This window comes from Melopsittacus undulatus, chromosome 9 (assembly GCF_012275295.1).
Source record: "Melopsittacus undulatus isolate bMelUnd1 chromosome 9, bMelUnd1.mat.Z, whole genome shotgun sequence".
NCBI lineage: Eukaryota > Metazoa > Chordata > Aves > Psittaciformes > Psittaculidae > Melopsittacus > Melopsittacus undulatus.
In genome coordinates this window covers 36,657,283-36,674,052 of record NC_047535.1, presented here as the reverse complement: position 1 = coordinate 36,674,052, position 16,770 = coordinate 36,657,283, and the positions used below count along the sequence as shown (strand labels likewise).

General features: G+C 37.1%; 1 protein-coding gene across 2 annotated transcripts in view; it reads right to left on the bottom strand.

Moving 5' to 3' along the window:
* Positions 1-2,866: 2,866 nt before the first annotated feature.
* Positions 2,867-16,770, bottom strand: part of NISCH (nischarin) — a 29,640-nt gene continuing 15,736 nt past the window's right edge. Inside the window, exons 9-21 of one of the 2 annotated variants that reach the window (XM_005142255.4) lie at positions 16,432-16,500; positions 15,781-15,966; positions 15,456-15,584; positions 15,062-15,175; positions 14,144-14,252; positions 11,404-11,525; positions 10,494-10,549; positions 8,686-10,002; positions 8,117-8,291; positions 6,895-7,048; positions 6,178-6,306; positions 5,399-5,560; positions 2,867-4,243 (exon numbers count right to left, since the gene is read on the bottom strand). In XM_005142255.4, coding sequence (XP_005142312.4) covers positions 3,615-4,243; positions 5,399-5,560; positions 6,178-6,306; positions 6,895-7,048; positions 8,117-8,291; positions 8,686-10,002; positions 10,494-10,549; positions 11,404-11,525; positions 14,144-14,252; positions 15,062-15,175; positions 15,456-15,584; positions 15,781-15,966; positions 16,432-16,500 — 3,351 coding nt within the window. In that variant the 3' untranslated portion in view covers positions 2,867-3,614. Of the gene's footprint in view, positions 4,244-5,398; positions 5,561-6,177; positions 6,307-6,894; positions 7,049-8,116; positions 8,292-8,685; positions 10,003-10,493; positions 10,550-11,403; positions 11,526-14,135; positions 14,253-15,061; positions 15,176-15,455; positions 15,585-15,780; positions 15,967-16,431; positions 16,501-16,770 lie in introns of those variants that run through there. The other variant, XR_004079698.2, reaches the window with a different exon arrangement.

Sequence of the window (16,770 nt, the reverse complement as noted above, 5' to 3'; positions counted from 1 at the left end):
AAAGCACGGGAATGGACACAAGACAGACAGGACGCAGGTCATGCTATCCTGTTTTTTCTACAAAGAAAACAGTTTAGCTCAGGTCAGGTCAGGACCTCATTTACTTTCCTTCCTAATGAAATTCATATGCAATTTTCCAATTGTAATAAAAGGGAAGTTTTAAAACTTCTGGCTAGATCTTCAGCAGATGCCACTGAACATAAATAATTACACGGGTCTTCCAAGGGTGACACATCTACACCACCTGCAAAGCCAGACTATGGAAGTCTAAGATGATTTAGCAGATACCTTTTTCAGGCAACTATCCCCACCTGCCTATATGCACTTTTAGCTACTCAGATGTTGTCTTAATGTTAAATAGGGTTGGAAACTATAAAAGATTTGTGTATGAAGGATTACTAAAGAAAAATACACATGCAGGCTCCGTAGCACTCTTGCAAAAAGGAAGGAAGAAATCAAAACTGTCTCATGTGACTGCAACCACTTACAAAACAATTAATTTCACAGAACTTTCTCTAGAAAGTAATTGTGAAAAGCTCTGAGAAACCTTTATGAAATGAAACAATCAGCTAATTCATAAAGCTCAGCATGAAGGACTGAATTTTAAAGGAAAACTCTTAAAATAGATCTGTTCATACAGAAACAAAGGATTACATCAGAATTAAACAGGCTGGTGCTGAGGAATGACAGTAAAGAGAATCTTTCAGCTTAACATTGCACTTAAATGAACAGAAATCCGCACCCAAATCATTGTAGCTCCAGCAGATTTTAACATGGGCAAAAGAGTAGGGTATCAGATATGTGGTGACAGGAAAGAAGGAGGATTCCTTGGTTTAGGTTTGTTGGGGTTTATTTTTTAAAGGGGAAAATTAAAAAGAGCTGAAGTATCAGAGAAGAAACGTTACTTCACATAGCCCACTTGTTCCTTACTAGAGTGTAAAAGATTATTTATCAGAAAAAGATGCCCTGAAAATAAACAATTCTGGTAGCACCAAAGCTGAGATTCTTAATGAAAGAGTAACAGGAAGAATACTGTCATATGTATCTAATTAATTACTGAACATTTTGTTCATCTTAAAATGTGATCAGAGTTTACCAACAACTCAAGGGGAAATTGTACCTTTACCCTGGATTAATAATCTTATCTAAAGGGACAGATTTAATGTTTTAAACAGCTGTGGACTTCAAAGAATTTCAAGTTTAATCACAGCTGTTTTCTTATTGCAATAAGATCTGAAAGGAGACCTTGACTGCTCAAACTATGTAACAAGAGGGGATTATCCTTGCTTATTCTAATACAAGATTCTATGATATGCATTAATATATTAAAATAAATCTGAATAGTTGGGCTTTACAAAAGATGCTTAGAAAGAGAACTCAGATCTGACTCAAGCACAGGGCATCCCCCAGAATAGGCCTTATAAGAAAGATGGAAGCAAGGTTTGCTTATCCAGAAATAACGACAAGTACAACTCCTTAGGTACAAGAGGCAGACTGGTCTATTCATGTTGGCTCAAATACCATGCAGTTCCAAAGGACTCAGTACAGATTCCCTTTGCATTCACTTAAACCATAAACCACGCTGTAAATGATCTACTTATCTGGTAAATTCTCAAATGCTTTGCATATCAGACTACCCAAGTTGCCACAGGCTCCTCCTAAGTGTTACCTACAAGAATTACAAGCGATTAAAAAATTTACATCAGAAAGAATGAAGACCTAAGATTTTAATTATATTTTCCCTATTTTTTTATTTTAGAGATTAGGGTTTTTTCTACCTAACGAAGATTTAAGCTTAAATGAACATAAGCATCCTTAAGTTTTCAGGCAACACACAACCTCTAAAATACAGGAAAATTTGTTTTTCCCAAAGAGTCTTAGTCCCTGAGAGTACCTACCTTAATAGTTCAGTTTGGTCTAATCTTGAAAGGGGTTAAGTTTCCTCTGCTGAAGTGTGAGCAGAGAAGCACTCAAGTAATGCTTCTTACCTCTTTGGTTGCTTAGGGAACTCCACTGCATCCTGCAGTACAATCTGGCTGCCTGTGTCTGTCATCCTTGCACTGACTGCAACATTCCTTGCATCTGGAGCACAGCCAAGCTCCACATCAGCATGGAAAAATACTCCACAGAACTACCAGATTTCCAGCACCACTGTGGATTTGCCATTCTTGGGGAAAATTCAAAACTTGTTTGGACCAGGCCCTGAGTAATCTGTTTGGAGTTTGCCCTAATGTGAGCTTGACTGCTGGACCTCCCAAAGTCTCTTCTAACCTAATTTCTTCTATGTGTTTTCCTATGGAGCATCAGTTTTAATCAACATCATCTGGCACATATGTATCAAAAACTGTTTCCTCCCTTATTCCCAGTGGATATAGAACAGTCTTTTTCAAAGTCTCAGTGTTCATAATACTAAGGACTTTACTGTCGCAGGGAAGACTAAACTGGTTGGGCATGATAGTAACTCTGTGACAGAATTCTTTTATTTGACCAAGCAAGGAAAAATAACCTTCAGACTTTGTTACCTTCACTGTCCTTTAATGACTTACAAGACTTTATAAGTTAGGCTGAAACTTGCCAACGTGGATGACAGCTTGGAAAGCAAAGCCCTAATACCTGACGAAGAAGCAAAAGTACTTGAAATACAACTTCCTTAAATTGTATTTAGAAGCTGCAGATCCTCAGTTTCCATGACTCAGCTCTATTTCTGGACCAGTAAAAACTTGCTATAGTAGAATAAACTATTTTCTTCTTTCATCTTGCTGTATATTTCATACTTTACAATACACTCTAGGAACATAGCATGTGCTGCTGAACTGCCATATGGTATCCTGCAAACACAAAATAAACTCAAAGACAAAGCCAAAAGAAAACTGTCAAATTACACTTTATTTGTATTGACAAGATAGGCAAAAGAAAGACTTCGTGTTCAGAGATACAAATTTATTATTTGCTGACAAAATGCTTATACACCTGTTGGGTATTTCCACTTTCAAGACAATACTAACTGGATCTTTTAAACAGGTAATTCCTCTTTATCCCAGGATAAGGAAAAAGAACTCCATGAAAATGTCATATGAAAATCTGTTACCTGTTTTTTGGCTCAAATTTTCCTAAGTTCATGATTGGCAGCAAATAATCACATTTGGCCTCAAAGAAAAACATATGTAAAACTGTAAGATCATTAAATAATAAGCATTAGAGCAGAATACCCAAAATACTTCTCATACAAAGAACATTGCACTTGAACATACACAAGCATTTACCCTTATTTACACATTAGAATTCGTATAGAACAGCAAGACTGATATATACAGAAAAATAGCAGAAACCTTAACAGCCCTAGACAGCATATATAGTGTTGACTCCTTAATTTTTCCATACAGTTTCCCAGGATGTGTCATGATTATTTTTTCATTATATACTATTGCATACAAAATAGACTTTGTAAGAAGTTCAGTCCCCAGTTATCATGTCAGAATATTTCTATGTACTATTAAATGTTCACTGCACTAGGGAGCAAGGGAGTCCAGGTCACCTCCTTATTAAAATACAGAACTTAACAGGAGCTATTTAAACACTGTGCTTTATCTCAAAATCATTTATCTGTGCAATAACTAGCCAGTGAGTTCCAAAGGCAATTCCCTACCACACAGGATCTCCCACTGTCTTGCAAGCAATGAAATTAATTTCTCCCTGCTTTCTGCACTTGGGATAAAGATGCACCACTGGATTTCTCTGGTCCTGCTGCCTTCTTGTTTAGCATTTCCCCTTGGGACACTATGAGCTTCTCCAAAGTGATCCAGTGTTAAATTCTGCATCAGATCCTGATTCTGAACATCATCAAACACAAACGTAAGGGCCTGTGGATATGTCTGATAACCCATAAGTACCCTATCTAAATCCCGTATTCGTCTTCCATCTGCAAGCTGATACTTATCTCTTTTTGGTGGTTCCTTAGCAAATTCAGGCAGTGGGTAACTGATATAATCTTCATCAAAGAGAAACAGATCAGAGCTGGTTAAAATAAGTGTTTTAGGTTTAAGCAAACTAGTGTTTTGGGCAGATCCTTCAACATGATTCACTTGAAATGCCAACACATACAGAAGGATGTTGAGGGACTGAAGATTAGTCAAACCGTCCATCTTCTCTGCCACTAGAAAAGCAAGGTCCCCAATTTCCTCTTCATTTGGATAAATAAATTTTACTCTGCTAGAGTGAATCAGTTCATAATTCTCCATTTTTCCTGCAAGAAACATACATTTTCATATTTAGCACTCTAAAATACTTTCTTAATATATGAGCATCTGCAACTAACCTTTGACAGTTGGCTGTAGCTGGAAGAATCCAAGGTTTGGATCTATTCATATACAGTTTTACTTATATATAATATTGGAATAATTGTATTTGGATTGCAGATCCTTACTGGGGTCTTCTCTGGCATTACCAAGATACTTTTCTGCAAATTTCTAGCCACTTAACTATTTAGGGAGTTGGCAGAAGAGGTTCCAAATAAATACAGCTGGATTCTCAGAGATGATCCACCTCCCCACCATCTGACCTCCTCTGCTTCCTTCCCACTCTCCAGTTCTGAGAACACTGAAAGCATTATTAGATCACAGAACACAAACAAAATCCCTGCTTCTTTTAAGCAAGGAGAAAAGGTAGAAACTGAAACAAAAAAGGAAAATTATTCTGATTTTCATGCATTCTGGAAGGGCAGAAGGTAACACAGTCCCTTACTCCCTAAAAGTGGTGAGATATAATACAGAAAAGCTTTAAGGAAACATGCCAGTTTTCTCACAGAAACTGGTCTAATAAAAGATGCCTTCCCATTAAACCTTGCACCTTCTGGGCTTACACAGCTTCTTAGCACAGTAACAATAAGTCATTCTTCAGGAAAATGGCATTTTATTTCATGCCTTCAACAAGGTTCAGAATTCTAAGCAAACAGTTTCACCTAATAGTGGAATTAAACCTAACACCTTAAGAAAAAGCCTAGTTTTCACCACATTCTCACAGAATTACAGGATTCTTTTATTTGATGAAAGAAAAATAACCTTCTGTCTTTGTTACCTTCACTGTTCTTGGATGACTTTACAGGTTAGGCTGAAATCTGCAGTAGAGCTACACTAATGTACACCCCAAAATACCATATTGGAAGTGCTGTTTCTGCTGGACTCAAGAAGCCATCACTAACTTCATATGTGCAAGACCATATTTAATAATTCTGTTTAGATAAGGAACATGTAAGAATTAAAGTCAGAGTCTGGTTAAAGTATGAAATGGGAAACAACTGATGCATAAATTTCCCTCAAAAGAGTTTTTCATCAGTACACTTTAGATAATGCCGTAAGTACGATGCCTAAGTAACTCATGACATATTGAAAAGACTACCTACCTGTGTTTTTACTCCCAAATTCAGAGTAGAAGTCTTTATCTACTGGTTCAGGTGAAGGTGTGCGTGCAAGCAAGGACAGAACTGCCATAAGCTGCTGTATGAAGGTGTGAGTGTTGTAACTGTCTCTTGTCAGGCAGGTGACTATATGATCTGCAGAATGTCCTGAAGAAAAGACAATGTAAATCACAGATCTGTAGATGGCATTATAATGTACACTTTGGGTTTAACTGTTCAACTACTGCTATAGGGATTCAACCTTTTCTTATGATTACAATTCATCTTACAGAAAAAACTGCCCTCAGTTTTCTTCGTTACATATAAAGTCACTTTGAATAATTTCCACAAGGGAGATTCCACCCCCAAAGCTCTCAATGCAATCAGAAGGCATTTTAGAACATAGCAGTGTATGGCTCACGTGCATCTGGGCATTAGCCCAGAAACTTCACCCATGTTATTTACATTAAATTTGAAGTTGACATCATTACCTTCTGTAAACTTTAAGGCCTCAGAACAACAGGTAAGTCTTTAGGTTTCCCTTCTGATGTGTCACTAAGGGAATTTTTAAGATCATTTGTGGGACCAATTAATTCTTTGATATTCAACTTCCTATTAAGATGTTGTATATTGGTAGCATGGCACCAGTGTTACATAAACTTGATTTCTTCAAAGAAAAATAAAAAATAAGCTTCTACTTCACTAATAAAGACAGGAATGCATCTAGGATAAGACTAAACAGACCAAATAGAACTGGAAAAACTTAAAGTACAACATGTACTCACCAGTAATTCGGAAGTATTGGTCAAAGAGGCCAACATTTACTGACTGCAAGTCATTAAGTTTTAGCACAAAGCAGCAAGAGAGGTGGAAAGAACTATTTTCACAATCTGAGTCTTCTTTGTTCCAAAAATCTGTTGATAAAGGATATATGATAAAAAGTCAAAAGAAAAAATATTCCTTTCCATAAGCATAATTTTTATATTAAAATCTTATACCTGTATCATACTCGAAGAAATTCAAAAGAAAGTGGAAACAGCAACTAATTTCTCAAGCATCGGATACAACTAAATCTCCTTGTTAGCAGCGCTTCTTGAAGTACATGTCACATCACATTTAAATCAGCGGGTGAATTAACAAACCATTTCCACTAACTGAATGTACACCATGAGTTTCATTATCCTTCACTTACCGTTTTGGTTACAAAAGGGTCTTCAGCTGTCTAGGTGCTGCTAGGGACTACAAAATTAAATCTGAGAAAGGCATGGATATAACAGCACATGGAAAGGTCTATTTTGAGAAGAAGCCATGACTGAAAACTCTGTTTTTTGAACCTAAAAACCTTATGCAAGTATTCTACACACAGCAAACTGTGCCACTCCCTCCCTCAAATAGGAGGTCCAAGTAAGAATACTGACCAAACCTGGTACTGAAACTGAAGACAAACACAGAGTAAGGGATTAAGTTGGTAATCCTACTAAAGGGTCAGAATAGTTTCTTACCTGCCTGGCACTCATCAGCATGAATGAAAGAATCATCCAAGAGAAAGTAAACAGCTTTTGTTGAGAGAAGCACACAAGCCATCACTTCCACATTGGGAGTCTTGTAAAACAGAACTGAAGACCACATGAGATGTCTTAACTCTTCATTTTCCACCTAAGATATAAATTGTATAAGTTATCTGCATACTTTGATATTTCAGATAGTTTCATCATCCTAGAAGCAACTTTAGACTACTGGAAAAACAGTTTCAGAATCTGAAGCATCTGAACATGCTATAGTCAAGTACCTGTCTACTTTAAAGTGTCTTGTGCTTGGACCACAACAGAAAAATAATTCTGATATAATTATTCTTTGTTTTCTGATGAAAACAAGAAAACAAATATGTAGTGTACAAAACTTCCTAGAACAGACACTAGAGATGAAATTTTCATCAACAGCTAAGCAGTTCCTCCCAAGCCTCAACAAGTCTATTGCGCCTTCAGATGGTATTGAGGGGCTGGATTCAAAGATCCTTAAGAGAGGACCAGAAGCACAGCTTGCCACTACAGCTGCTGTTCCAATTAGGCATCTTCCCAGCTTGATGAGCCTATTGTGAATTCTTAGATGAGTCATCTGCTTGCTTTGTCAACTTCTCCTGGTCTAAAAAGAGAAGCACAACTTAACTTGTGCTTACTTATATTTGGAAGTGATGGTAAATGAATAAAAAGTATTTCTCAATAAGCTTTTCACCTGACTTTTCTACTCAGTCCACAACGAATTTTAGGCAAGATTTGTACTTTAAATCTGATGCTCCCCACACAGATTATAAATCTCAGAAACTGAGTTTATTTGCTCATGTTTCTGGAGTACCTACAGCCATGCATGTGTTATATTCATGCACCACAAAGGAATTGGAGCCCTTATTGATTTAGCCAGATACCATCACAAAATAATTCAGCTCCAGTTTTCTTTCATTTTGCCACTTTAAAGAAAAAAAAGAGGGACATTCTTGGAGTAATTATATCAAGACATACAAAAACACACTCTCCTATTCTGCATCAAGGTTCCTGAAGGCAAAATATGCCAAAAATGGAACAGCAAGCATCCTTTTGATCAAAAAGCTTCCAGGTTTTGTAGAGCTTAACTATTTCTTTTAAGTCTCATCAGGAAAGTTTTTGAAACACTGTCTAGTACTGACAGGCCACAAGGCATCTTTTTATACTTCTGGGCTAGGCACAATACCTCTGCAATATTGCCATGGAAAAACTCGACTAGGGCATTGCCTTTCAGCCCAGCCACATACTGCAGAGACACAGAAACATGAAGGTGAACAGGAATCTGGTTATCTTCTGCTATCTTCTGCATAAGAAATTCAGATGGATATAAAGATGACAGCGTCAGATGAGGCTTGCAAAAGCTAGAAGAGATACAGAAAACACATCATCAAAATTAAAGGAAATATAGAGCTCTTCTCCAACAAAAATACTTTATTTTTCGTTCAAGAATTAGAAACAGGCAACTTCTACACTTAATGGTTTACTTCAAAATCATTTAAAGTAAACTGAGCATAGCCGTCAATCTGCCATGACCTCAGTGTGCAAGCACATGAAATAGGAAGTCTCCTTCTGGAAGACACATTTTATGTTGGTACAGTCCGGGATAACTATTCATACATACTATACATTAGCAGAATGAAAGAGTACTTCATCAATACTACAGGCCAAAATCAATTGCAATGACAACTGTAAACACACTGGCTAGGCCACATTAACTTCAGCACTGTGCAACAGACCTTTTATGAATGTTGTTACCTTGCTGACTGACCATGTCTGTTTGCCTCCACAACATGGTTTCTTACAGCATCTGATTTGCTTGAAGCTTTGAAAATAATAATAGTCTTAACATCCTGCAGGAGTGTCCTTAAAAGACTGTAGATTCTTAGGAAGTGGAATTTCTCATGAGGTAGAACGAACACTGCTGTAACAAATCTGTATCCAACAAGCAACTCCAGTACATGCCCATCCAGAAATGAACCCTTCTGCTGGATGGAACCATGAGTCGGATGCAACACAAGCGATGCTAATGGAATCCTATTCAACTTAAATGCACTTCCCAACTCTTCTGCACCTATCCATTTACTGGGCAGTAAACTGAAATCCACCTTTACTATATACAAATGCTGGGGTGTTAGAAATATCCAACATGGATGGACCACACAGGGACCATGGTCAGAAGATTTATACACTGAAGAATAAAGTGCAGAACACAAAACATTTTTTGACCGTTCTTTGTTATTGCCAGCTGACTCCGGTTGATGCAAGATTTTCTGAACATTGGTTTTATTACCATAAACAAGGTATGTAGGGAAATAAGCTTTTATTTCAACATCTTCTGCTAAAATGCCATTCAATTCTATAAGCTGAGACAGAAACTCTTGCAGGTTTGCTTTACCACAGTACAAGGTGGAGCTTGGTAACACTGGTGTGTAGTGTTGAGAGCAACATGTGTGTAAACAGGAATAAAAGTCTTGAAGATTCTGGGAGTCTGAAACAATGAACAAGTAGTTGTCACTGTTTTTCAGCTTCAGTGTCAAACAGATCTCTGGCATAAGAAAGCCAAATTCTATCAGATCTGTATATGGAAAGCACAGTGTTAATTTCAAGGCAGAAGGAATGTGCTGGCAATTTCCTCTCAATTCCTGATGAGGGATCTCAAACACAGCTAGCATATCATCAGTCAAAACCAAACAGGAAGCAAACTGCCTGAGTCCTTTATGAATGTGAATAGAAAAACTCCAGAGAATCTTGACTATGTCAATATGCTCCACTGCTGTGTTGTCAGATGACTGAGTGTCTGAATTAGTGCTGAACTCAAAAGTCTGATCTCCTTCGTGAAGTCCCATTTCAAAATATCCATCTTCTTTGTCTGTGGTTCCAGAATCACCCAGAGGGCTTCCTTTATTCTCTGTAAAGGAAGGGGGTGATCTCTGCACAGTCTGCACTATCAAGGCAGAAAGGTGCTGGATAAAATCTTCATTTGTGGCAGTATATGACATACAGTTAAAAGGCAAGATGATGGTGTTGCAGGGGTCAGGCACCGCACAGTGTGCTTCCTCTGAATGATCCAAACTTCAAAAGAGATAAACCACAGTAAGTCAAGCTGGAGTTCAAAAAACAGTCATAGCTACCTATGATTTATGGTGCTGCTTTTCAGAACTTTGAGGTTCACTCTTGTTAGTCCAGTTAAACCAGTGTAATTCTGTAAAACACCTTTGTACTGCACACAGCCATTTATTTTAAAGGCTGGTAGCATGTAGCTCTACAGAAAGAAAAACCCAAAACATTTAGTTCACCTTCCATTTCCCATTGCCAGTAAGCATATCTTTATGAGTTAAAGGACTGTACAATACTAATATTGCTGGTTTTAAAACTATTAACTGCACCACAGGGTTAAGAACACTTTACTCCATGAAAATTATTTTGGTTGAAGAAAGCCAAACAGGGGCAGCATACAATGAGAGACTGTTCTGCCTTAAAGGCCAGGTTTAAAAATGCAGCATCCACTGTTATTACCCAAAAGCTAACAGGGATTTAAACCAGAACTTGTGTATCTAGCTTACCATGTATGATGACCACTTCCATACTCTTTGCTTGAATCAAGTAGAGAGGCAGGTGCCTAAGGAAAAGAAGAAATCATCTGGAAGCTATCAACTACTTACAGCAGCTGTCAGACTTCAACAAACATGAAAAGTAAAGTTAATGGTGGGTCCTGCTTTTTAAAGCCAGCCAACTCACTGCAAAGTCCTACTGCTGTATCCAGAGACAGCTATCCTTTGACCCTGAAACACTGTTTGCTTCAGGTACAGCGTTCAATTAAGGCAGAATGAATTCTGCTACTGACTTGAGAACAGATCCAGTCTGCAACTCAAACATTTTAGCACACACAGTTTTTGCTGAAGTAATGCAAAGTGAGGTAAAAAGGTAAAAGAACTTGACAAAGACTAACAACACTGGTAGCATAGGAAGAGATTCCCAAGTCTTGCTGTCTCATTCCTTGAAGCCACACATATGAAGAGCGCTTCCAATACAACAAACGAAATCACAATGCAGAAGTTGTCAGATAGCAAAAGTCTGAAGATAAGAACAAAATGTTACCTACTGACAGGGAAAAGGTTCTTCCACTCTACTAGCAAGAAAATCATCTTCCAAAAAATTATATAGTAAGATGTAAGTAAATCTTACACTTGGTACCTGAGTGGATATTAAATTATGTGATACCAATACTGAGTAAGCAACTAAACGTCATGACATCATGACAGCAATTCACTACAACTCTGGTAAACTTGGATTATGCATTTCATTTACAAGATGGACTTGACTCAAATCTGTGGTTACCTTCTTCATTATAGTAGCTCTGAGAATCAAAACCCCAACTTTGCTACAGATTACTATGATAACAAGTTTAACATCAGAAATAAGCTTGCAAAAACACTCAAAAATGCCATAAAATAACACAAGCATGGCAATTACCTGATTTTTACACCTGGAGTCTGGTATTTCAACGCATCTCTGGGGAACTGTATGGTCTGTAGGAGTCGAACCACTGGACTGCAAAAAACTGCTGGCTAGGACTGTTTCTTCACAAATTATTTCTAGAACAAATATGAAGAGCTCTTAAACTCACTGAAGTAAAACCAAAATGAATGTCTAATACTATCTGCCAAGCGAGTGGAATTAAAATTCTATAATCAAGATGGGAACATAAACCATTAAAGCTAAAGGATATCTTCACATAATAGCAAGGATAAAAGAGTATCAGGCAGAATTTCAGTCCAATTACAGAAGCAAATTTAACGGCACTAAAAGTTGCATTAAAGACCGGTAAAGTTTGTTTTCCAAGCTAACAACTCAAATCTCAACATCTGGTGTGAGAGCTCTTCCTGACAGAACTCATCAGCTTTGTTAATACTAACCTTTTTACCAAAACATTGCCAGGCTGGAAAAACACAGCAGAGCACTTTGTGTAAACTTCATAGCATTGTCTCAAATTGTTATACGCTTCAAGTGAACAAAAGTCTGTCCAAAACCTTCCAAACCTCAGGTTTGGTCCCCCAAATGTCACTCAAGACAGTTATCTCACCTTATTCTGAACATTTTTGCAAGGTTCAAAGCCAAATCATCAGTAAAAACTTAAAAGTACATATAAAGCAACATTCACAGACATTTGACTTTTTACCTGTGATATTTACAGGTAATACAATTCTCAGTATTACCATTGAGCCAGCCAGCTCAACTGTATAAATGTGCAAATAAAACAACAGAATTACAGTGTGGATATGTTTCTGGCTTGAGCAGAAAAACTCCTGTATCTGTCTTTTTGAACTGACGTTAAAGTTTAGCAGATTACATCAAACCATCTCTTAGAGGAAACACAAGAGGTATTTATTACTTGAACAAAACACTGTGTTAGCAAAAAGGAAACTCAAATTGACAGGAAAAACATAACATGACAGCATTATTTTTGGGTTTCTGTTTCCTATATAAATATTTAATCTTTTTCCATAAGCCATTTGCCAGTGACATTTCATTTGAATAATACGTTATGGAAACAGATGGTGTCTAGAAAAACTACAGAGAAAATTCATAGAAATAGCATATCAGGAAATTAATCCCATTGTTCATGATTTAAGGCCTAACAGTGAAACTAATTGCTTAGCATAATTTGAGTTTTTAAATTGGATTTCTCAAAACTGGCATTTTGCAAACAACCCTTGATAACTAGATATGTTGCAAGTAGTCAATTTATATTGTTCAATCTGAGAAATAGCCTGCCCTATTCCTCATTTTCCCACTATTCATATAAGCCATCCCCAAGATAGCAGTAAAGTAACATTATGGAGAAGGGCAACAGTAAATAAACCTTGAATGTTACACCAATCTTTGTATAAAACAGTACTCTGTATAAAATGTACTTCAAAAGCAAGCTCTAGATTTTCATTTCTCCTCCCAAGACTCATTTGCACCTAAACAGTTACTGTAATAGAAAGACTGTTGGCAAATGGCTTTTAAAGTCACAGTGATTGCTAGCATTTTTACAGCTAGTCCTTTATAAAACTGCAGGTTGTCATATAGACAAATTGTCTCAATCCTGTAACTTAAATGCTTAATACTTTAAAGCAAGCATTGACTTCATTTTGGAAAAATCTGGCATTTTACATGCAGATGAAAAGAGATCTAGAATGGCAAATGAAGTACAATGAAATCTGTATCTAAGTTGCCTGTTTCTCAATCAAATGCTGTCAGAACTTAATTCTTGCAGAATGAACCAAGAAAGCTCTACTTATTTTACAGAAATCACAGCAATGGACTTTATTCAAAGATGAAGCTTTCCAAGCATCTCTCCCCCATCCACCAATCCACTGATTTATAGGGAAGAGTAAACTATTACACCCCAAATTATCAAGAATATAACCTCTGGTCTTTCAAATGGTTACAAAGTCTTCTCCCACTATTCATATCCTCCTGCATTTTAAGTTTTCAATTAGGCAAAAGGGAAAAACAAAAAGTATCATAAAGATACTTTTCAGTCACAAATGAATATTCACTGAATAGGTCAGTGTTAGAGGCTCCTGCCACAGATGAAGACAAACCATTCTTCTAAGTTGCTAATGCAACAGGCACACTTATTTGAAGCATACAGTAGAAGTAATTTTTAGGTAAGATTAGCAGGTGCTGTAGAGCACAACAGATATGCTGAAATCACAGGCTCAGCCAGAAGAACACTAATCCCACAACTGCCTTTTATTCATCTCCTTTTTCTATCTTCCTTGTGGTTTGACAGAAATACAGCTCTTGCAAAAAAGCAATAATGGAACATATGCTGCTTAAGCTCACATTTTGCAGACAAACAACAGGTAGAGGAGTAACTTTTAAGCATTGTCTATATATGCTCTGGTTTTCCACCAAGATACATATCTAAACTAGGAATAAATAAATAGTCCTCTGCTGGTGATTTCTGCAGGATGATGCAGTAAAAAAAGCCCTGTACCTGAAAACTCCACTACAGTTAATTCACACTACAGTGAACAATAGCTCAGTCTTGCCAATTCACATACATAAAGCCTTCATTTTTTAAGCCAATACTACCAGGTCTTTCTGCTATGACTTAACAAGCCCTATATCCGTGCACATAATATTCATGTATATCAATGCAGCTTAGAAAAGCAGAACCAAGAGGCTCAGCCCAGCAGCACGATACATACATGATTACCTTGGCTGGAGCTGACAGGACGAGGCAGAGAGGGAGAGGAAGGACGAACAGTAAGAGAAGAACAGTTTGATTTGGAGCTGGCAGCAGTGAGCCTGGAGTCCTCACTGATCTAATAAAGAAAGTATGCAGCAATTAAGGAAAAAAAAATGAAGTACACAGGACACATCAGATCCTGAACTAAAATAAATCTACACAAGCTTTCTCCATTTCAGTAAAAGCAAAGATAGAGCCAGCTTTTTTGAGGAGAGGTGGTCACATCCTCTCAAGTGTCTGTTTTTACATTAAGTGGAATTCCACTATGAATTTGTTTAAAGAAGTCATTCTGATCACTGACTAATCACTGTATTGACAAAACAAGCAGCTATTTTCACAAACCACAAGCGAATGAAATCAGAATTTCTACACACTGTAGGGACGGAACATGTTCTGCCAGTAAGTTTATTACCAAAACAAAACTAATCAACTACACAGCACAGACATGAGAGAAGACAAAAAGGATTCAGAGGTCCAATTCTTTCTCACTGTTAAAAACTCAAGGTTTGGGGAAGTAATTTCAACACTCTACAACACAAGCAGTAAAATCGCACCTCTACAATACTTGTACTAGTAGTAAAATATGGCTGTTAGAGTCAACTGCATATTCATTGTGTACACCATTAAGTCATCTTATATTTTCCTTCCACTTCCTTTCTCCCAAGCCAGTACAAAAATGAAGGTCAGATGATTAGTCAAATTACATTGACAACTAAATAGGAAAAGAAGCAACCTTAAAAGTTCATACCACATTAACACACAAAAAGCATAAAAACTTTCATGCTAAGGAAAGTTTAATGAATTCTGCTTAGTTCTATTTTGAAGTCTTTTTGAAAGCTGTTTTTGCACATAGTGCACTCTACTCCTCCCACAGCACCAACTCACCTTTTTATCAGAGTTGCTCAGTTTGTATTTCACCTCCTTTGCTTTTTGAATAGCTTTTAGCACTTCCACAGTGTCTAGTTCCTTTTCTGTGGTAACAATGTTATCCAAACAGACCTAAAAAATATGTTAAAGCATCTAAAAATATTGAAAACGTTAAATTGCAGATCTGAGTTGCATTAAACTATGAGAATTAATGTAATATTAAATTACATTAGCTTACTGCAAACTTAGGTGCATTTTTAACCATTATACAAAACCAATCATCCCATTGGAGCTCTAACATGAATTTATAATGCAAACTCAGAAGTGCCTCATAAGCTTAAGACCTTTCTAGCACAACCCAATGAAGATTTTGTTCACATGCCAGTTTCAAAGGAAGTGCACAATGGCTTACCTCTGAGGCCCTGTCCCCAAACTGAGCAAGTACTTTGGTCCGGTAATCTGGGATGATGCTCAATGGATTGCTGGATAAGACCACCTTCTCTAAGCATGGGAGGTTTCCTATGTTTTTTACTTCATCAATCTGAAAGTTTTTTAGTAAAAGGATGAATACAGATTGGCTGAATGAAAATGAGCACACAAACTGAGCATTTCATGCATAAATTACATATGATAACCAGGATTAAAACCACTGCAAACACTTCAATTTGCAGTTTCATCCACTAGAAAAATTGCTTGTGATCTGAAGTACAATTTAATAGTGAAAAATCAGCAGTTACCTGATCTATTTTGTTGTTGCTCAGATCCAGGTTGACTAATGAGTACAGTTTATTAAGACCACACAGCCTTTCCAGATGATTTCCTGCCAAATTCAGAGTTTTGATGTTTCCCAGTTTTGTGTGAACGCCTTCCAATGACGTTAGCTTGTTGTAGGATAAGTCCAGGTGAACAAGGTTGTAAAGGTGCTATAAAAGCACAGGAAATCCATGTCATGTTCAGTAACCCATCCATGTTCAGTAAACAATATCAAAGACACTGTATCACAGCTTGCTCTTTTTATGCAACAGGGTTTTCATGCTGGACATTGCCTAGCATGAAAAATATGACATCAAATTTTTCATTTCACAGGTTCAAGCCTGTAGACAGGAACCTCAACTGCATTTTTACCAACCCACAGATGTAGCTGGCAGTGAATGAATTTAGTTAAGAACTAAATGCTGTATGTCAATATTGGCAAAGAAATTATAATATCCAGAGCAAGTAAGAAATGCATCATGAAAAGTGTTATGAAGGATAACATATTTGGGCTTAAATTACACTCCATGGGAAGATGAGCAACAAAATTCTGATGCAAGAAAATATATTCTAAGGTCTCAGAGAGTCTGGAGGGAAAAAAAAAATCACCTTTCACCTTCAAAAGCACCACTTACCTGTAAATTTTCTACCAGAGACACCCCATTGTGACTCAGATCCAAGAATTCAATCTTCGGTATTAATTTCTATGGGAGGAGGAAAAAAAAATGCATGCATTAAATGCATTTCATCTTATAAATCAGGCCATACTTCCTTCACTGTCAGCTGACCAACAACAAAAGAAAGGTATCTAATGCATAGTCCCTCTTGGTTGCTGGCATTCCGTACGACCCAGTCCAATACAAGAGCCAAATATTGCTCTTAAGAAAACCAGGTTATATTGAGAAGCATGGCTAAGTTTTAATTTGGAACCTGTTTCTTTTTGAAGACATAAAAATGCCTCTCAGTTTCACCCT